At 40.1% G+C, this 19,865-nt stretch overlaps 1 protein-coding gene and 1 pseudogene across 3 annotated transcripts in view; one reads left to right on the top strand and one right to left on the bottom strand.

Annotated features, from left to right (window-relative positions):
* Positions 1–5,174: 5,174 nt before the first annotated feature.
* On the top strand, positions 5,175–7,063 carry LOC128834286 (uncharacterized; annotated as a pseudogene).
* Positions 7,064–12,416: 5,353 nt separating this feature from the next.
* Positions 12,417–19,865, bottom strand: part of DCDC2C (doublecortin domain containing 2C) — a 104,898-nt gene continuing 97,449 nt past the window's right edge. For all 3 annotated transcript variants that reach the window (XM_054023457.1, XM_054023458.1, XM_054023459.1), the window contains exons 12-13: positions 15,420–15,539; positions 12,417–12,833 (exon numbers count right to left, since the gene is read on the bottom strand). In XM_054023457.1, the coding sequence (XP_053879432.1) occupies positions 15,460–15,539 (80 nt within the window). In that variant the 3' untranslated portion in view covers positions 12,417–12,833; positions 15,420–15,459. The remainder of the gene's footprint in view (positions 12,834–15,419; positions 15,540–19,865) is intronic.

Below are 19,865 nucleotides of genomic sequence, written 5' to 3'. Positions count from 1 at the left end.
AGCACAGGCCAAAGTAAAGGCTGGCATAGAAGCTGCAATGCCCCATGAGAATCAATGGAGGCAGGTGATTCAAAGAAACTAACAATAAATACCAGCTAGACACCCATCAATCAATGACTACAAAGCTCCCAACCTTCACTCAAGCCTTGACCTCCATCAAGCCCCTCCCTCTCCAAAAGCCTTGAGGCTTGACTGTGCCCTTGTCTTATGCAAGGGAAGTGCAGGGAAGCAGAGAGGAATAAAGCTGACCTTGGTTGAGCTATGTAATGGCTCCCCAGAATCACAGCCCTGTGATCAGGAGCAAAAACAGGTTGCACCTTATCCGCTCCATGGAACAACTGTGCAGAGAGGGGCAGCCATGGAGTACATAAGTGTCTTTTTGATATATTTTATACATAAATATGTATAAGCTTGAATATTACTTTGTCCATTTTCACAGAGTTTAAGGTCTGAAGGGGCCACTAGATCACCTAGTTTGACCTCAGTGAAGGCACAGAGAAGGGAAGTGACTTGCCCAGGGTCACGCAGCAAATCCGCAGGAGAGCCAGTAATAGAAGCCAGGTCTGCTGCCTCCCAGTCCAGTGCCTTATGTGCAGCACCACACATTGCCAGTTCAGTAAATGAAATTAATATATGCTACCCAGCACATCTTCTGGCACAGGGATGCTCAGCATTGGCCTTCAGACTTGTGACAGCAGAAGCTGTGGACCCCTCCCTTTGTTATTTTTTTTTTTAAAGTAAGTGAAGACAGCCCTAAATAATAATAAATAAATATACACTGACATGAATTGATCCCTATGACTGAAAGGGGAAAGTAACTGGGCTCCATTTCTGCAGCAGAAAGCTGGGAAGACACACATTTGTAACAAAAATGAGTTACTACTTTTGATATGTATTCCAACGCATCATCTCTCCCACCCTCCTTAAAATCCTTAGGCCAGCCCTGTGGATAGCAGTAGGACTCTGGTGAAAAGGAATCAGTTACCATTAGTTTTTGTGCAAGGATGGGCAGCAAACACTTCTTTCAAAGGTGAATCCAAGGTCAGTTCTGGGTGGAAGACAAGAATCCACAGGCTGGAATCTTCTGCTGCTTCTCTGAGCAAGGGAGATGAGCATATCCAACCATCTGCCAGTGAATTCCTGCACCTGAGGCCAGTTTTGGCAAGGCACGGCCTGGGGACATGGTGCATCCTCCAGCATTTTAACCAAGCACAATTCCTGTGAACTATGGAGGGAGCTGCCGGGCTGTGTGTGCAGTGGGAAGGGCTCCCTTTTCCCGTTTGCCCAGCCTTGCGCACTAGTGCACCACAGGGTAGGCGTTCGCCCTCAGTATGTGAAGACTTTCAGGATACTTTAGGCTGACAGCACAATGTAAAATGGAAGCTTACTTAGGATGTATTTGTATTATTTATTTAAAACACCTCATACTCAACTGGTATACTGACATATAGCTCCACTGAAGACAATGGAGCTGCACTGATTTTCAGCAGCTGAGCATCTGGACCGCTGTGTTTTCATTCTGGGGGGAAATCAATAGTTCAAACAAAGCTGTTTTGCAACCAAAACAACAAATTTCTGTTTTGTCTGTCCTTTACTTCTACATATTATAGTGTTATTTAGCAATATAACGTAAAACTTCCTAGATGCAAGTCAATATCACAACTATCAATACTTTAATAAGCCAGAGAGTCATAATTCCAAATTCCATTTTGGAAATCACTTGAAGGTGTTTCAATAAATTATTTCCCCTAGAAACCAAATTTTCCTGACCTGCTGGCAATTATTGCACTAAGGTAGAAAGGGTTAGGCTGGACCAGAGGGATTTGCTATCTTGCACTTCGATCTTGGCAAAGATCTATACTATAAGCAGTTTCTGAGAAATTTCTCAAGAGATGTCAGCTAAGCATGCCAGAGGCTAACCTCTTCTTTTGTGATTTGTGACTTGTATTTGCATGATTTCACACTTAATCCATAGTGTAGACTGTCAAATGGATGTTATAACTCAGAATTAGCAATCTAATGTGTGAAGATTGATTGGAAAAGCCTAGAGATCAATTTAAGGTGACACTCACATGAAAGTTGAAGCTTAATTTTCAGAATGAGTCCAGATATAGCTCAGCAAAGTATAGTTTTAGTCCTATTTTTTCATTAACAAGAAGTATCTTGTCATATTCATAGCTAGCTCTTTGGCCTACTTATGCCCATATATTTACCACTTGTAAAAGGAACATGTATTTTCGCTATCTTACAATTGTTTGGCTTTCATAAGCAATACTATATTTTAAATACCTCGTGGCTTCAAAGATTAATAAGGCTAGCTACAGTCTAAATGATGACAAAGCAAAATTCCTTCCCTTCCTAAACTAAATTTCCCCTTTGATTCCAGTCCTGTAAGAGGATGAGCACCTCCACAAAGCCACTGGGAGCTGAGCATTCACATGATTGGCTCCCTTCTTCTCCAAATGCACTCACTGCTCAAAAATAGATACAGCAACTATAAAATAAATAAATAAATCAACCTGTATCTACAGTTGTTTTCATTCAAAGTGTTTTATGTTACTTATTATAGTCCAGAATTTATTAGCAACTGCCACAGAGGATATTCCAAAAGGTGCGCGCGCGTGTGTGTGTGTGTGTGTGAGAGAGACTTTTTTCTTATTTCCACAAGAATCTATGACTTTCTTTTGCAGCTCAAAGGTGTGTGGGGCTTGCAACAACAGAGTTTATATGTAAAGATCAGCTAACGTGTTTCACATTTTCCACCTAATCCTTACGGTCTTATCTGCCACTATCTTCAATATTTGCTAAACTGGGAGTTTAAAAAATTGTGAAGAAGGTTAAAATGATTGATAATCTGCATTCTCTTGAGTTTCACTATAGCATCCACGCACTTCAGTTCAAATATAAGGTGAAACATGACAACTACTATGTAGAAATTGATTTTTTAAATACTAGTTGGAAATGTCATTTATCAAATAAAGCAGTGTCTCATAACTCAATGTCCACTTATGCGCCTTGAGTGACAATAGCTTATTAACATCACAGCTCAGAAAGAACGAGCGTTCTCCTGTAGCTTGCTTGGTAGGAGCTTAATGTTTATTATGAGTTTAAAGAATATTTTTTAATATTTGGAAATTCTTCAATATTTTTATATCAAAAGATGCTCCTCCCTTCCCATTGTTATCTTTGTTATAATCAGTTTGTCTTTAAACTACATGTATTAAAAAAAAGGATCCAAGTTCTATAGTAGCTATAATCAGGGCCGGTGCTACCATTAAGGCAAAGTAGGTGGTTGTCTAGGGCACCGAGATTTGGGGGCACCAAAAAGTGGTGCCCCCAATTTTTTTTTTTTTTTTTTTTACAGCGTTCCTGGGCTGGGCTGCCGGCGGCGTGCTGACATGTGCAGCTCATACGCCTTCTCCCAGCGCAGCGGCCGCTCCATGCAATTATTGCCATTGCCGTCGGGGGCGCTGGCGGCTGGGCAGAGCTCTGCAGCTCCGCTTAGCACTCACGTGGCACGAGCCCGGCGATGGGCGCAACAGCAGGGCTTTGCGCAAGGAAACGGGCAGCTGCCTCCTGCCTCAGCCTCCACAGTCAGCCCCAGTAGGGGGCACGGAGAACAAAAGAGCCTTGGGCGGCAGTCTGGTGGAGGAAGAAAGAGGACCCCAACACCTGTGCGTTGGGCAAGGTAAGCGCTTCCCCACAGCTCGACCTCGGGCGTCTGTGCTCCTGCTCCCCTTGGTCTGTGGCTGGTCCGTGCTCCTGCTCTCCTTGTGCATGATTGGCTGGAGAGGATGGCAGCCTGCAGAGCTGAGCTGCCCCAGTGCCCCCCTCTCCCTGCCCCAGCCTCTGTCATGCCCGGTATCTGGGTTTTACGCCCTGCTGCTGTGTTATGCCTGCAACAGGCAGGCCTAAGCCTGTGAGTGACCCCCATAGCAGCTGCCTGAAGAAGTGCTTTGGGGAATCACGTAGAAGGAGCGTGATATTTGTTTGAGTTCTCTCCTCATGGAGGCTGCGCTCCACTTGGCGCAGGACTGAAGTCTCAGCAGGACTCTAGGCCTAGCACCTCGCCTCGGTTTGTAGACTTGTAGTGCACTCCTGTCACCAGGCTCAGTCTGGCACCGCTACCCCTCACCAGTGCCCAAGAAGCAGTCAAAAAAGTTGGATGCTCTCGTTAGGTTAGGTTAGTTGTCATGCTGTTGCTTGGCCAGAGTAGAGACCACTGAATGCATAATATTCCTCTATGATGTTCTGTCCTGAACAAAATTGGCATGTTATGTGGTAGTGCCCGTGAGGGACAGGTGTCTGTTTATGTCATCCAGCCATCATGTCTTAGGTCTTCTGGGGGGGGGCTTTTCCATCCTGCTTTCATTGGATCAAAGTCAAAGATTATTCTCACAGGGAAGTTAGTAGGCATTTAGAGCAGATGAGCATACCACCACAGAGAGCACTTGGCAACCATTTGAGAGTGTGTGACTTATTTAGTTAGAAAATGGAACTTTTCATTCAAATTGAGTTTGTACCATTTGATGTTTTTAATCATTTGGAGGTGCATGGCTGGTTGGACAGAATAGGTTCTGCAGCACTCCCAGTCAGATTTTGATATGAAGGAAGTATACGTGACTAAAAAGGGTGTATATCTGATTACAATCAACATTGCTTAATTTTAAGGGAAAGTCATCTTGATCTCTTAATTAATATTTACGTCAAACAGTTGATGAAATTCAAATAGTGACTTATAGTAAGTGACATGTATTCTCTATCCTTTACTTTTAATAGTGAACAAGAAAAAGAACTGATAGGAATAAAATTTCATTTTTTTTTCGTTTTCAGTTGATGCAGCCTCATGGCAGATAAAAAAAAATTGTCTGGGGCACAATTTCGTAAGCAGAAGGCTGATAAGCAAAAAGAAAAAAGAAAGCAAGAAAGTTCGTTTCTGAAATATCTCCATCCACTGGCCAGAGATGAAGGTAGTTCAATGCCAAAGGATCAAGCAGAGATGGAGGTGGGGATGAGAGTTTCACAAGTTGAAGAAGAGTTTGAAGAACATAATCTGAATATTGAAGACGAATCAAATGAGACACGCGAAGATCAAAACTTGGAAGACTGTGAAAGCTAAAATGTCACTCGTTTGAATTTGAGCTTTAGTGATCCTGCTACTTGGGCCAAATGCGATGATCAAGTCTGACAAATTCTGGTGGAACATGGGCCGAAACAAGTTCAGCAGTTCGATTTTCCCAAAGATAGTAAGCAAAGAAAATTCTCGACAATTCATTACAAACGTAGACTTGTTAATGGAGAAGAAATGCACCGTCAGTGGCTGCAGTATTCCACATCAAGTGATTCTGTCTTTTGCTTCTGCTGCAAGTTGTTTGGCAGTAGTACTATTGGCACATCATCTCTTTCTGAAAAAGGCTCAAGGGATTGGAAAAACATGTCTGCAATTCTTTCATGGCAAGAGAAAAGCAGTGATCATTTGGACGAATGTTCAAACATGGAAGGAACTTGAACTGTGATTGAAATACAAGAGAACAATTGATGAAGAACATTTGCGCTTGATTAAGCAAGAAGAAAAGTATTGGCAGCAAATACTAAAACGTCTGATTGCTTTGGTCAGAATACTTGGTATGCAAAACCTGGCCTTTCGGGGAACACATGAAAAAATGGGAACTTCCTCAAATTTGTAGAATATCTAGCTTTGTTTGACCCGCTTATGGATGAGCATCTTCGCAGGATTAAGGACCAGGAGATGCATGTACATTACTTAGGGAAAGACATACAGAATGAGCTTATTCAGCTTCTATCCAATGCCATCAAACAAAAAATCCTAGCATCTGCTCGTGCTGCAAAATACTTTTCGATCATTCTAGATTGTACACCAGATGCAGGCCACATTGAACAAATGACCATGATCATTCCGTTTGTGGATAGGCCTACTTCAGAGACGGAGAATGAGACTGAATTAGTATGCATAAAGGAACACTTCTTGGGATTTGTGTCGCTTATGGAGACAACTGGAGCTTGTATGACAGAAACTATTCTTCACCAGTTAGAGGAGATGTCACTGCCTATAGAAAACTTGTGTGGTCGAGGCTACGACAATGGGAGCAATATGAAAGGGAAAGAAAATGGCGTCCAGCGAAGAATTTGGATATTAATCCACGAGCCTTTTTCATTCCTTGCAGTGCCCATTCATTGAATTTGGTTGTTAATGATGCTGCAAAGTGTTGCTTGGAGGCAACCGCCTTCTTTGATTTAGTTCAACGTGTGTGTGTGTATTTCTCAGCTTCTACACATCGCTGGGAAGTTCTAACACGCCACATATCTAATCTCACAGTTAAACCATTGAGTGAAACAAGATGGGAAAGTCAAATCGATGCCTTGAAACCTCTTCGCTATCAGCTTGGTGACATCTATGATGCTCTGATAGACATCTATGAAGACACTACTCTAACACGATCATCTGGCAATACGTCACGAGTTGATGCAAAGGCTCTTACAAAAGCCATTTCTTGTTTTGTGGTATGACATATTGTTTGAGATCAACATGACTAGCAAACAACATCAGGCAAAAGAATTCGACATATGTGATGCCATTAATCAACTTGGAGAAACCAAGAAGTTTCTTGTGGGCCGCAGAAGTGACGCAGCCTTTGAGAAAACATTGGTAGATGCAGGTGAACTTGCGGAGGAGTTTGATGTACCGACACTTTTTGAACCAGATCCAATCCATATTAGAAAGAAGAGGAAGCAGTTCACATATGAAGCAGATGACAAACCTATTTATAATCCGAAAGAAAAATTCAAAGTGAACTTTTACTTTGCAGTCATTGACACAGCAATACATTCAGTTGAAGAAAGATTCACATTGATGCAGCAAATTAGTTCAGTATTTGGCTTCATATATGATGTTCACAGTTTGCAAAATAAAACACCAAAGCAAATTATGGAACATTGCTTGAATCTGGAGCAAGCTTTGCAACATGGTGAATCTAAAGATATTGATGCCTTTGACTTGTGCAGCGAATTGCACGCTATTGCAAGACGAGTCCAAAGGAGTTGATCACCGCAAGATTTATTGAACTTCATATGGGAAAATAAGCTGACAGATAGTGTCCCTAACACAGTTATTGCTCTTCACATCCTCTTGACTCTCCCAGTTTCTGTGGCCAGTGGTGAGCGAAGCATCTCAAAGCTCAAGTTGATAAAAACATACATGCGAACATCTATGTTGCAATAAAGACTTGTTGGGCTATCTATCTTGTCAATAGAATATGACATTGCTCACAGCATTGACTTGGAGGAACTTGTTTCTAAATTTGCTAAACTTAAAGCGCGGAAACATAAATTCTAAATTATAACATGTTATTCTGTGACAGTGTATTGTGTATAATGTATGTGATTTATTTTGTGGCGGGGGGCGCAAGGTGGAAGTTTCGCCTAGGGTACAAAATATCCTTGCACCGGCCCTGGCTATAATGGCAAGGAACAGATGTAATTCATATGAATCAGGAAAGAAAACAAAGTCTATCTTTGTTGTGATCTACTGATTATTTAACAGGACTGGGAATCAGGACTCAAGGGTCTCAGCCCTAGACAAAAGATTTTGCTAAACTGGGATTAACACTAAACTTGTATCAATAACAGAAGGAAAATAATCCAAACCTTTCAGATCAATAGATGAGCCAGAGCTACGAAATTCAGATCCAGAGTTTGAAAACTCCCAAATGGCAGGAGTGTTTGGTTCCAGAGTTTTGGTTTAGCCAGTTGTAGAGAATGGAACCATCCATTATAGTTTGAATCTGTGATCTAGCACCCCTCCCCTACAAAAGTTCAGTGATGTTCAGATCAAATGGCCTGGCTTGGACCTATCTCTAATTAGAGTTATAACTTCTTTAAAAATAAAACATTTGAAATCCAAAAACACTCTAAGTTAAGATTGCCCTAAAACGAGTACAGGCCTGAACACTGGAAATGCAGAGTTATGGGGCCAGATCCTCAGCTGGTGTAAATTGGCCTAGTTGCATTGACTTATTTGGTGCTGCACCAATTTACACCAGCTGAGCCTCTGGCCCATTTCTCAAAAAGGAGTAATTCTATTTCTTCACCCCTTCACTCTGCACACCACTGGCCCTAGCCTGTCTTTCATGTTTTGTCAAATGACATACCCTTGGCTCTGAATCTAGGATTAGCATCCAATATCTGAAAAATGGACAGCGTTAAGATAGATATTGGGTTGTCTTTCTCAGGCTTCTGTTGGAATGCTGGACCCAGCTGGATTCCTTTCAGCTAAGAACAAGTTATCTCCAATTTTCATGCATTTTCTCCTTGACATCATTCCAGAGGAATTCAACTGCCTTGATGTTTCACAGAGATGCACAGTAGCCTTGTCAGGGAGAAGACCATGCAGCCATTGCTGTACTCTGAAACAAGGCATGGCATGTACTGCCTTCCTTTCTGCCATGCTAGCTTCTGACAATGGCCTCTGCAGAAGAGTTTGGGGATCCTGAGCCCCACTCCAACATCTCTTGACAAATCTAGCAGTGCAAGCAGTGGCACTAAGGTTAAACCTGTTTTTCAAGGATGTTTGACACTTTATGGGAACTCTGGGAAGGTGACCGTGCTAGCCCTAATCGTATCTTTTTACACTCATTTTAAATGTTAAGTAAATCTGGTTTTCATGAGGTTTTTATTTATAGCTAATGTGTTCTGTTTCTAACGTGGCTGGGGTACATGTGTAAAATGTTTAAATCACATTAAACATACCCAAAATATAATATCCTCCATGCTGGTATCTTGGCCTTATTCAACCATATCAAACACTAGCTACCAGTATCAAGTGAGATTGCTCTTTAAAAAAAAAAAAAAAGATCTCACATCTGGGTCAAATAAACTCTGCATAATTAGTAAATATCTTGTTCATCTCTCTGTTACCTGCAACTTGAGAGCTCTTCTCATCTTTGATAGTATTAAGACCAACATCTCATTGTTTACATTACTTCAGTCAATATGTCAATAGCGTATTCAGTTTCTCTCACCCTCCCGATAAATGGATCCTTACCAAAAAACTGCAGGTTCAGCTTTTCCATGCAAGATCTTGTGTTAAACATATACTTGGCATCCAGAAGCTACACAACAATGCTTTCCTGTTTAGTGCTCTGTAGTTATGTCATTTGTACCTTTCTTTTCCTTAAGTTAATTTGTTCTTGTAATTTGAGTTTTTTTAATTTGCTAAGGCACGAGGTGATCTTGTGATTTAAAGAAATTTGTCTAGAACATGAGATATTACCCTCTATTCCATTTTCTTAAGCCATCTGAGTTTATGAAGGTTAAACCTGGTAAAAGCTACAGAAATACAAATTTCACAAATTAGAATGGGAACTGTCCTATACTTCATGCCAAAGATGCAAGGTCTGACAGCTACTTAAGGAGGCTATGCAGTTCAGAGTTGCACTAGCTTGTCGTTTCAGAGCTATTTTTATTATGCTATAATGGGAAACAAACTTAATTAGACCAATATCTGTACTTTATGCTGCATTGTGTATCCCAAAGTTAGTACTGTTTTTCTACATTCAAATTACATTTCAGCTTATTAGAAAAGAAAATTGCTTACCTGTAATAACTTCTGTAAAGACAGCATCAAATGCCTCCGACTCTTGGCCCCTTATGTTGGAAGCACAATGTCCAAGAATTTTCCTGGCTTTTAGGACCTCTGTAGTACTGGTAGTTGAGCCCACACCCAAATCCCTCCATTCCAATTGTCAGGGTCCCCCTTACAACCATCCAGTAAGTTCCTGACAACACGGCAAGCAAAAATTCCCATAAACACACTGTTGAAACAAACACACAAGAGCTATCTGATAGGATGAACAAAAATCAATGTAATGAGCACAGTTTGGTTTGACATGTGGGTGAGTGGAAGGCTAGATTTTGCATTACACTCCAGCCCTTTCCCATCACCTGAGTTACACAAAGGAACCAAATTCTAGCCATAACTCACCAGCAAAGAATTTCCATAAAGGAGGCGAACTCTTCACTGGAGGAATGCTGGCAGAAACATTTCCTGCCCCCAGCTGTCCTGATTGCAGTGTAGAGGGTGCTGAGGTAGGGAGGATGTTGAGGTGGAATTCTGTTCCACTATGGTGAGCCTCCACTAGCGTAAGGTCCCTTAGGGCTAGCACTTTCACCTTAGCCTCTCTATAGTAGAAGAGTTTGTGGAATACAGTGAACAAAGTGGGCCTTGATTTCCTTTACCTCTGTACACTGACCTCAGCCTTTTCACCAAAATGATTCTCCACAGAATGGGGGGTGGATTAGCTTCTGTTCTTCCTCATATGAATGATACATGTATGCAGCCATGGATATCTAATTCAAAGCAACAGCTCTTACCACCATAATTCCTGCATCAAAGGTTGCCAAACCAAACCAATACCCTACAAAGACCTCTCTTTCATTTCCTGTCTTACTTCTTGGGAAGAGAATTAATTAGTGCAAGCACTACTCTACTATTATGTATTATGCGTATTATCGTAATGCCAAGGAGCCCCAGTCATGGACCACAACCCCATTATGCTAGCAGTTGTACAGACACAGAAGAGAAAGACAGTCCAAAGAGCTTACAATATATGGATACAAACAGACTGACAGGGAACAAGATGACAATATTGGGTCAGCATGATGGGCAGTAGTCTCAGCACACCAGCAGCCTAGCCATCGTAGGGTTTTCACTCTGGAGTTTGAACTGCCCTTTGGACATAAAAAAATGGCAGTTCACAGCCCTCAGTATTGCACTGATACTCTCTCCTTCCATTAGAATCCCAGTGTGATGGCCAGGTGCTCACTGGAAGCCTTGGCTAGTAGCTAGGGGGGTCGGACCTTTAGTCGCCACATTCCTAGTCTTCCCCCTGGATCATATTCACATCTGGTGCCAGTCTGTCTTTGTCTTTGTTTGGGATGGAGTCAACCCTCTGGTCGGGTTATCCACTCAATCCTATCTCTTCCCAGTGTGGCAGAGTACCTGGAAAGATAGGGGCTTGGTTATTGACTCCCCCCCCCAAGAATACAACCCCAGCTATGGGTTTCAAAAGACATTTATCCTTCCCCTCCTCCCCACCAGGATAGAGTCTAGAATGTAAGGGGCTTTGGGCCCTTTTTAATGAGACTTGGGAGAGGGTTGGTAGGGGAGCCTGGACCCTCGCACTCAATCAGGCTCCAGCCCAGGGCCCTGTAAAGGTTACTAAATGTCCAGTACCCAGGAGCACCTTAAGGCTGTCCCCAGGCCACTTCCTACCACTCACGCTGTTGTCCAAGCCCTGCATTTTGTCCCAAAACAGTAACAGAACAAGGTGCTGATTGAACCTTCAGTCCATCTGGGCTCAGCAGGTAGGATCCTCTCCTCCAGGAGATGGTTTCTGCAGCACCCTTGCCTAGGAGTTCTCAGGGCAGCTCCTTCTCCCTTCCTTGTCAGCCTCTTTCTGAGCTGTTTAGCTCCACCTCCAGCTGGAGCATGTTCTGCAGGTGTGGCTGGATGGGGTCGTCTGGGCCTGGAGTTGCTCTTTAACCCCTTCAATTCTAGTGCAGAGTTTGTACATCCCATCACACCAGAAACAAATCTGAGATTCAAGGATGCCATAAATTTGGTTTTTCCTTCTGGGTGTGAATACATAATACATGCTCTCTCACTCTGTTCTCCAAACACCAAGCATATAGGCCCTGATTCAGGAAAGCATGGTTCAGGACAGCACATGAGCATTTGCTGAAGTACTGTCCTGAATCAGGGCCTTAGTCACAGACAGCTCAAGGAGTAATATTGCCTAAGTTGTTCCATGTCTCCTGCATGTTAGTTCTCAATCAGAATTGTGCTGGCTCTACATCAAACATTTGTATTTCATGGAAGTTACGAATTCATGTATACTACATTGTGCAAAGATATGGCTAAAAACTGGTGCTTATCATTAGGGGAAATGTGGGTAGGAAAGGATTTATTTTATATGCAGGAAACAACAGATATTTCATTTTGTTTGCACAGAAGTCTGTCTCTTGCTGATATGAATGCTAAGCTGTAAGCACATTTCTGATCAAGTTTAGTAATTAAATTTAGCAGCAAATATGTTTTCTTATCAGGTTTGAGAATTTTTTGCTACCTCAGTGATTTATGTCATGTTGACCTCAAATCAAGGCTGGTATTTTTAATTTAATTAAGGGGAAATTCCTTCATTTTCCAAAAGCATATAGCTGATTGAGGATTCTTTACATTTCCTTGTTATGTTGGGACTGACTTGAAATAGATTGGATTATTTCTAAAATGCTATTCTGTTTTTTATAAAGGTCATCAAACCACAGCAAAGGATCCGCATGTCATTCTGCTTGAGTATGTGACTGTTATTACTTTATTCTACCTAATTTAATCATCAAACGTATTCATCTCATGAGACAGTAATTTTCTTGCAAGTGCAATTATATTTCACAGTATGCCTGCTGATTAGGCACAAACAGAGAAATAACTCATCAGAAAATTACAAAAAGAATTAATCATCAACAACATGTATAGTAAAGATTACAGTACTTGGCAGTCACTAATTAAACTCCTTCATTCTCAAATGTACTAGCCAAGGCTTAATGGGAAGCATGTATACATACCCAATGAATGAGTAAAGATCACATAACCACTCACTAAAGGTTTACACTTCTAATTGTGCAAGAAAGATGGAGGAATTTATTGTTTGTTTCTTTATGAGGAACTGTCTTAACTGATGGTGTGGAAGATAGTCCCCTGTAGTAAACATGATATTTCATGAGTTGCAAACTACATCCTGGCCTGCAACATTAAAATCCTGAAACAGAGAAATGAAAAGATAATGTCAAAACATAGATGACTGTTGTTAGTACTGAAGTCCCCCAAAATATGATACATGTTGTATAGACACATAGAACGACACAATCCCTACAAACAACAATTTACAATCTAAAGCCTCAATCTTGCTAGCGTGCTTAACTTTATGCATTGTGAACAGTCCCATTGACTTCAGTTGGACTATTCACAGTGCATAAAATTAAACAGGCACAAAAGTCTTTGCAGGATTGGGGCCTAAGACTCTGGTCCTATAGGTGACAGTAGACAAGCAAATGGCTACATGTACACAGAGCCCCAGTGAAGTCAGTGAGGCTCTGGAACAGTGCATCACACTATAAATTGCAGGTTAGGAGACTAACAAAATGTATATGAAAGTGTGCAAACAAAAACTATCACTGTAAAGCACTGAAGAGTTCGCCACTTTACCTACTAAAATCCCAATCTAAAACAGTTGGACATTTAAAGCTCAATCCTGATCTGAGATAGAGTTCATTGACAGATAAATAAAACTCATTGGCACCTATATAAGCTCCTTCATTCAAGGATTTAAAAATAATATACAAAAGTAGGTATCATTATTACCGTCTTTTTACACACAAGTGAGGCACACGTACCCAGGTTCACATAACAAGTCCGTGGCTGAATCAGTAGTAGAACTCTACGTCTCTAGACTCCCAGTCCAATACTGTTATCACTAGACAACACTGTCTCCCTCACTGGCCATATGAATTTGCAAGCACTGTAGCGAGCTTTACTAGTTATATAGAGATGCACTATTATGATCACTCAATCAGGACTAACTACTTAATGTTTAAATCAGGTTTGCTTATCTCCATTCCCTTCTCTCCTCCCCCCCCCACATCTGCTTACGAGTTTCACTTTTAAGAATTATTTATTAATGTATTTGCATTTATACACAAACTAAAAAGGTGGCTTTATGCTGCCTGTGGTTTTTCCCATGGAATTTAAGCTAATGGTTTAGGATGTACCTACCTGAAAAACCCACCCCACACTCTCATAGTGGATGTCAGCAGAGGCACTTGAGCGGTCATATACTCTAGGAGTCCTTCCCATAAATTAGAGACCCCACCTCTAAAATAACACTTCAGTATCCTTAAATAGCAGCAGTCCTATTCAGTATATCCATAACCAGCAAGCTAGACAACTTAAAACTTCAAATCACCATCCCTCTCCAATAATTCACCACTCACACAATTCTCCTCCGGCTTTTTTCAAAAAAGATCGAAGACTAGCTTTGCAGCATACCCTACCTCTGTGCTACTATAGACCAAGGGAGATTCCTAAGCCCTGAGGCCTCTTGCATCAGCTCAAGCACCTTTACTGATTTACAACACAAATGCATGGCATGCTGGGATGGTGGTTTCTTTGGTCAGTATGCGCTAAGCCATTTAGGGCTCTATAGATCAAAACCTGTACCTTAAACTCCTCCTGAAAACCCACGGACAGCATAAAGCCACCCTCAGGCCCCCACTCAGGTTCTGTGTCCAGGAGAACTTGGCCAGCCCTGAGGATCAGGCCAGTGTCCAGCAGCTACTGTGAGATGATTGTAGCACAGTTATGACTGTTTCACCTTCCCATCCTCAGGAACAGCATTGCAAATAGGATACTAGACACGCTGAATCAATGGATGCTACCAGATATGATGGTGTCCTCAAGAAAAGGGTAGGGGAAATCCATGCCCTGAAGCAGTAATTTCAGCAATAATAATATGGATCAAACACCATGATTTTATATCACATAGTTATTACATTTATGGTACAAAGTAAAGTATTATATTTATTAGGCAAAATATATTTCCTTCATTTAGTCAAAAAAGTTCAAACTGGAAAGAAGACATTTTTAACAGGGAGGATAATTAAGTAGTGGAACATCTTACTAAGGAATTCAGTAACCTTTCCCCCACTTGGAATCTTTACATCGAGACTGGATGGCTTTCTAAAAGGTATGTACTTGTTCAGCCACAAGTTATGGGTGGGGTGACATTCTATGATGTTATGCAGGTGGTCAGACTAGACTATCATGGTCTCTTTTGGCCTCAAAATCTATGAATTTACTGTGAAATTAAAAAACTGCATTCAAAAAATTTGGGTCCCAAATCAATTTAGGAATAAAGGAACATTTTCATTTGATCCTTGGACAAATGCCAGAGTCTTAGGGCAGGTCTACACTTAAAACGCTGCAGCAGTGCAGCTGTGCCGCTGTAGTGCTTCAGTGAAGATGCTACTATGCTGATGGGACAGCTTCTCCCATAGGCATAGTTAATCCATCTCCGTGAGAGTGGGGTAAGGTCAGTATAACTGCGTCACCTGGGGGTTGGATTTTTCACACCCTTCAGCGACTTAGTTATACCAGTGTACGTTCATAGTGCAGGCATGGGCCTTATATTCCAGCACATTAATGAGACATTTTCAATATCAGGGATGTTTAATCTTTAGTTTCTATTGTTTTTTAAAAAATCTTAAAGTCAATCATTTCAATCCATCTCATTTTGCAAATCAGAAAGGAAGAATATAAGGGGAAAATTAAGTATTAACATCTTTCGTACCTCTATAGCACAACATGACATGACATTTGAAATCATCTCTTTATGTTCCTTTTTTTTCATTAATTTGTTCTGGAAGGGGTTCCTCCGCAGGCTGGTTTTGTTCGGATTCTCCCGTTTTGTCTAAAAAATAAATAAATGTTATAAAACATTTTATAATCAGATTCTTTGTTTTCCTTTAAAATAATACAGATTTTGACTGCAATAAGCTATAGTCTTCCTAAACTATGTAAAACACTATATAAATACTAATTTGTGGTTTCATTAAAGTAACTAGTACCCTTTCAAGAAATAACATTTGTAGCTCCAGGAAGAGAAAGTGAAAACAACTTCCATGTTAAATAACCATGTGTCAATGTTCACTAGACATGATGGACTCAATTCTGTACCCAGATATGTACATAGAGCTCCTATTGATTTCAGTGAGACATCCACATGTCCAGTTGAGTGCAGAAGGTGATTGGATTATCTTATTTCTTCCTCTCACTCTTCATTGGCAGCCCCTCCCCTGGCCTATGTTTTTTCTGTCTTCCTGCTTTGTAGTTAAAAAAAAAAAAAAAAAAAAGAGCAGTTGGGGCTTCTTCTCTTCCCCTCCAGAGGGGCCAGTGTAGGGGCTCTGGGCTACAAGGGTCTTTTTGTCTATGAAATTAGGGGGGTTGGGGGTGGCTACTCACATCTCCACTGCATTCCAAGAGCGGGGAAGCCTAAGTACAGCTACTTCCAGTAGAAGTCATAGATGCCAAAAATAGGATTTACAATTTAATAAACAAACAGATAAATCCCCTAAAAGCTATGAATAACCACTGTTATCTAGTCATCTAATTAACTGTTGTCTATCTAATCCATTCTCTTATCATCACTTTAAGGACAGTTATTTTTATGGTCAGCTTCAGTAACAACTCTTGTCCTTTCATGGTGCATAGGCCCAGGCAAGATGTAATCTTTCACAGCATGTATGACCTTTTGCAGGTCAGAAGTTGGGAGGAGTTTTTATTGATATTGATACCTGAATGATAGTTTGAGCAGACATTGTTTGTGTGTTCTGTGCTATTGTGAAAGAAAATGGCAAGGGGTGATTTTTTTTTCCTGCTGCAGAAGATCTGCCAAGGTAACAACCAAGAATATACAACAAAACTAATGCATGTTAAAGTGATTCACTTGCACGCTTAGAGAGTAGGCAGATTCACTTAAAGAAGTCGAACAACTAGGCATAGTTGATCATAGTTGATACAAAATATCCAAGCTAATAATGAAAATAATATAAAACTAAAATAAAAAGGGAAGACAAAAAAGCAAAACCTAAAAACATTATATGTTCATCAGGCATATGAAATATAAAGAGTACATTGTATATGTAATATGTATACATACATAAAAAATATATACACAGGACATATACTGTTTGCGTATATGATTCTGCTTTCAGTTTACAAAATATCAATGAAAGCACACTTTATTTTGTTACTACATTCATGACACATTCCTCTCATCAGTCATCTACTCCCAGTAAGTCAACCAAAGATTGAAGACATATGAAATCGACATTTGAGAAGAACAGCCAATGGTGTATGTTCCGTAATACAGTATTTGCACATCAGTAAGGTTGCCAACATAGAGAATGAATGGTATTGGAAGGGCATTGAAAACTAACCCATTTTACCACTAGTAGCCAGAGCTGTGCAAATAATGGATTCTTCAGTTTGCTGACAATTTTTAAAAAATCTTTCAGACTGCACTGAAAATGAAATTTTCAGCAAAGTGAATAGTCAAAAAAAATTAAAGGTCAAATTAAAATTTTTGTTTAGATTTCAAGTGGAAGGGAGAGCTGCTTTGAAGGTATTTTAAATAAAATTTGAAAGAAATTTCTAAAGAATTGTTTTGCACCAAAAAACATCTAAATGTTTTGTTTTGGAAATGTCAAAATAAAATAAAATGTTTAAATTTTTTTTGGAGGGGGGGGGGGGGGGGGGAGTTTTGTTTTGTTTTCCACATGAACAATTCAGTGAAATTGCAAAACATTTCCATGTCACCAAATCTGCATTTATTTATTTTTAATTCAGCCAAAAAATTTCAGACAGCTCTACTATTAGCCTAATCTTGCATTCCTTCAGCACCAAAAACCATCACTGGAAGCAGTGGAAGTTTTAGATGGATAAAGAATGCAGGTTCAGAACCTCTAGGAGTTCCATACAAGAAAGAGTTTTGGAAATAGAGCAGGTTATGTACAATATATATTGATAGCTGAACTCTATCAAATCTGTTGCCATAAATGTAAAAAAAATCAAACAGGCAAATGAACTAAAAACTCCAGTTCAACAAAAGAGACTGGAAAACAGTACGGAAAATGACAAACACCAACTCAGCAGTATTAAGGGGTTTTCAGAAAGATACACAATAGGTTTTAATATAACCCGCCCCGTTTCCCATAGAGTATATAAAGTAGGACTCTATCAGGGTTAAAAATGCAATAAGCCTGTAAGTACATCTTTGCAGACCCATGAATTAAGAAAGCCAGTGCTGCATATGGTCGCCTTTATCGCCAAATCTGGAAGTTAACACAAAACCTGTTTACAGAAAAAAATCACAGTGTATAACGCTATTGTCCTCACAACATTGCTCTATGGATGTGAAACATGGCCTGTTATCAACAGCACATTAAGAAGCTTGACAGTTTCCATTTGTGACACATACAGCAGATGCTGGGCATCAAATGGCAAGATTGGGTGTCCAACACAGAAGTTTTGGCAAAAGCCGGTTTGGTTGGTATTGAGGCTCATTTGATTTATGCCCAGCTGTGATGTGCTGGTCATATAATTCATATGCCTGAGACCTGTCTATCAAAACAAATCCTATATTCCAAATTAAGCTCTGGCAATTGTGGAGGGGAGATGAAATGCTTCAAAAGATACTCAAAACAAAATCTGCACACGATGAATAGATCTGATTTGATCTTCGAGCAACTGGCAGCTGACCACATAGCATGGCACCATGCTGTAAGGATGGGTGTCCACAACTTTGAGAAGATATTGCACAGTTGGAAGCACAGCACCAGGTACAGAAACAACATGCAGTTGTCAACACAACCAGGCAATGGCTCTGTGGTCAGTGTGGTAAACATTGTTCTTCCCAAACTGGTCTATGAATCCATGCAAACATCCCCTAATACAAACTAAGACTGTCGAAGTCACCCTCAAAATCAGAATGATTGGATGAAGAAATGTCTGCGAAGGATTACAATTCTCTGAACATCAGCAAAGAGCTAGTATTGCACACATAAGATTTTCATATTCTGAACTGACTTTTTTGGCCAGAAATATTTAATAACCTCTCCACAGCCTTAGAAATAAATATCCCATGATCAAGATATTATTACTACTCCTTGTCCTTCCAAATTAATACACCCTCACCATTGACAAAATGGCTCATAATAGCCTTGACAGTAGGAAAAATAATTATTCTCATGAAAAGGTGAAACAGTGAAGGTCTATCTCACACTGAATAGCTAATGGCTAGAATACGGTAGTAGTAGTAAAGATCACACTATTAGAAGAAAAAAAGAAGAAGACAGTTCAGAATGAATTAGATGAATGAAATAACTATCTGGGACAAGCATTAAAGCAGCCCTCTTGCTGTAAGTAAAAGCCTGAGTCTACTGCCTTGACAAGGAAATAAATCTTTGCACCACAACCACAGTCATCAAATGTTAACAAATTGTTATTTTGAATATAAAATAACATATGACCCTATGTCTCTGCAAATTTCTCTATCACGAAGCAGTTACAGAACAGATTTTTAAAGGCACAACTCTGCATGCACCTGATGTACACCAGCCAGGTGAACAAGTAACTACTTCTTTAAAAATGTGCATCTAAAAATACCCAAAATATGTAATTTATAATTCATATAATTAAAATACAATACAGTTAATAACAAACTATTTCCAGATGTGTCTTCCAGTGAGGTGTGTTCATGTAATAAAGGTCAAAATGTTGTAATACTTTTACAATATAACTTTGCAAAAAGAAAGCATCGGCACAATGTCCTACTGTTATGTTATGAAATTATGAAGGATATACACACAGTATTATAAATCAGATATGATTGTGATATGACATGAAAGGCTGCATGAAACAGCTAACTCAAGTCCTGATTCAGAAGTTTATTTAAGAACTTGCTTAAGTGTTAGGCTGTCCACACTCTTCAAAGGCACTGTAGTGGAATGTGTAGGAACATATATGTCTTCAAAACAGCACAAAGTCTTTGTTCTCAGGCGGGTCGGCATAGCCCTGGATTTCATATGTCTTGGCATTCCACCATTGATTCTGTATGTCTCTAAGCTTAGATTGGATCTCATGAGCAGGGATCCTAGAAATCCATTTCTCACAGAAAAATGTGGAATTTGCATTTGTATAGAATCTTTAATTTTTACATTTTGTGAAAAAATAAAAA

This window comes from Malaclemys terrapin, chromosome 3, assembly GCF_027887155.1.
Source record: "Malaclemys terrapin pileata isolate rMalTer1 chromosome 3, rMalTer1.hap1, whole genome shotgun sequence".
In the NCBI taxonomy this organism is placed as follows: Eukaryota; Metazoa; Chordata; order Testudines; family Emydidae; genus Malaclemys; species Malaclemys terrapin.
Note: the sequence above shows the minus strand (reverse complement) of the source record. Positions and strands in the feature narration are given on the sequence as shown.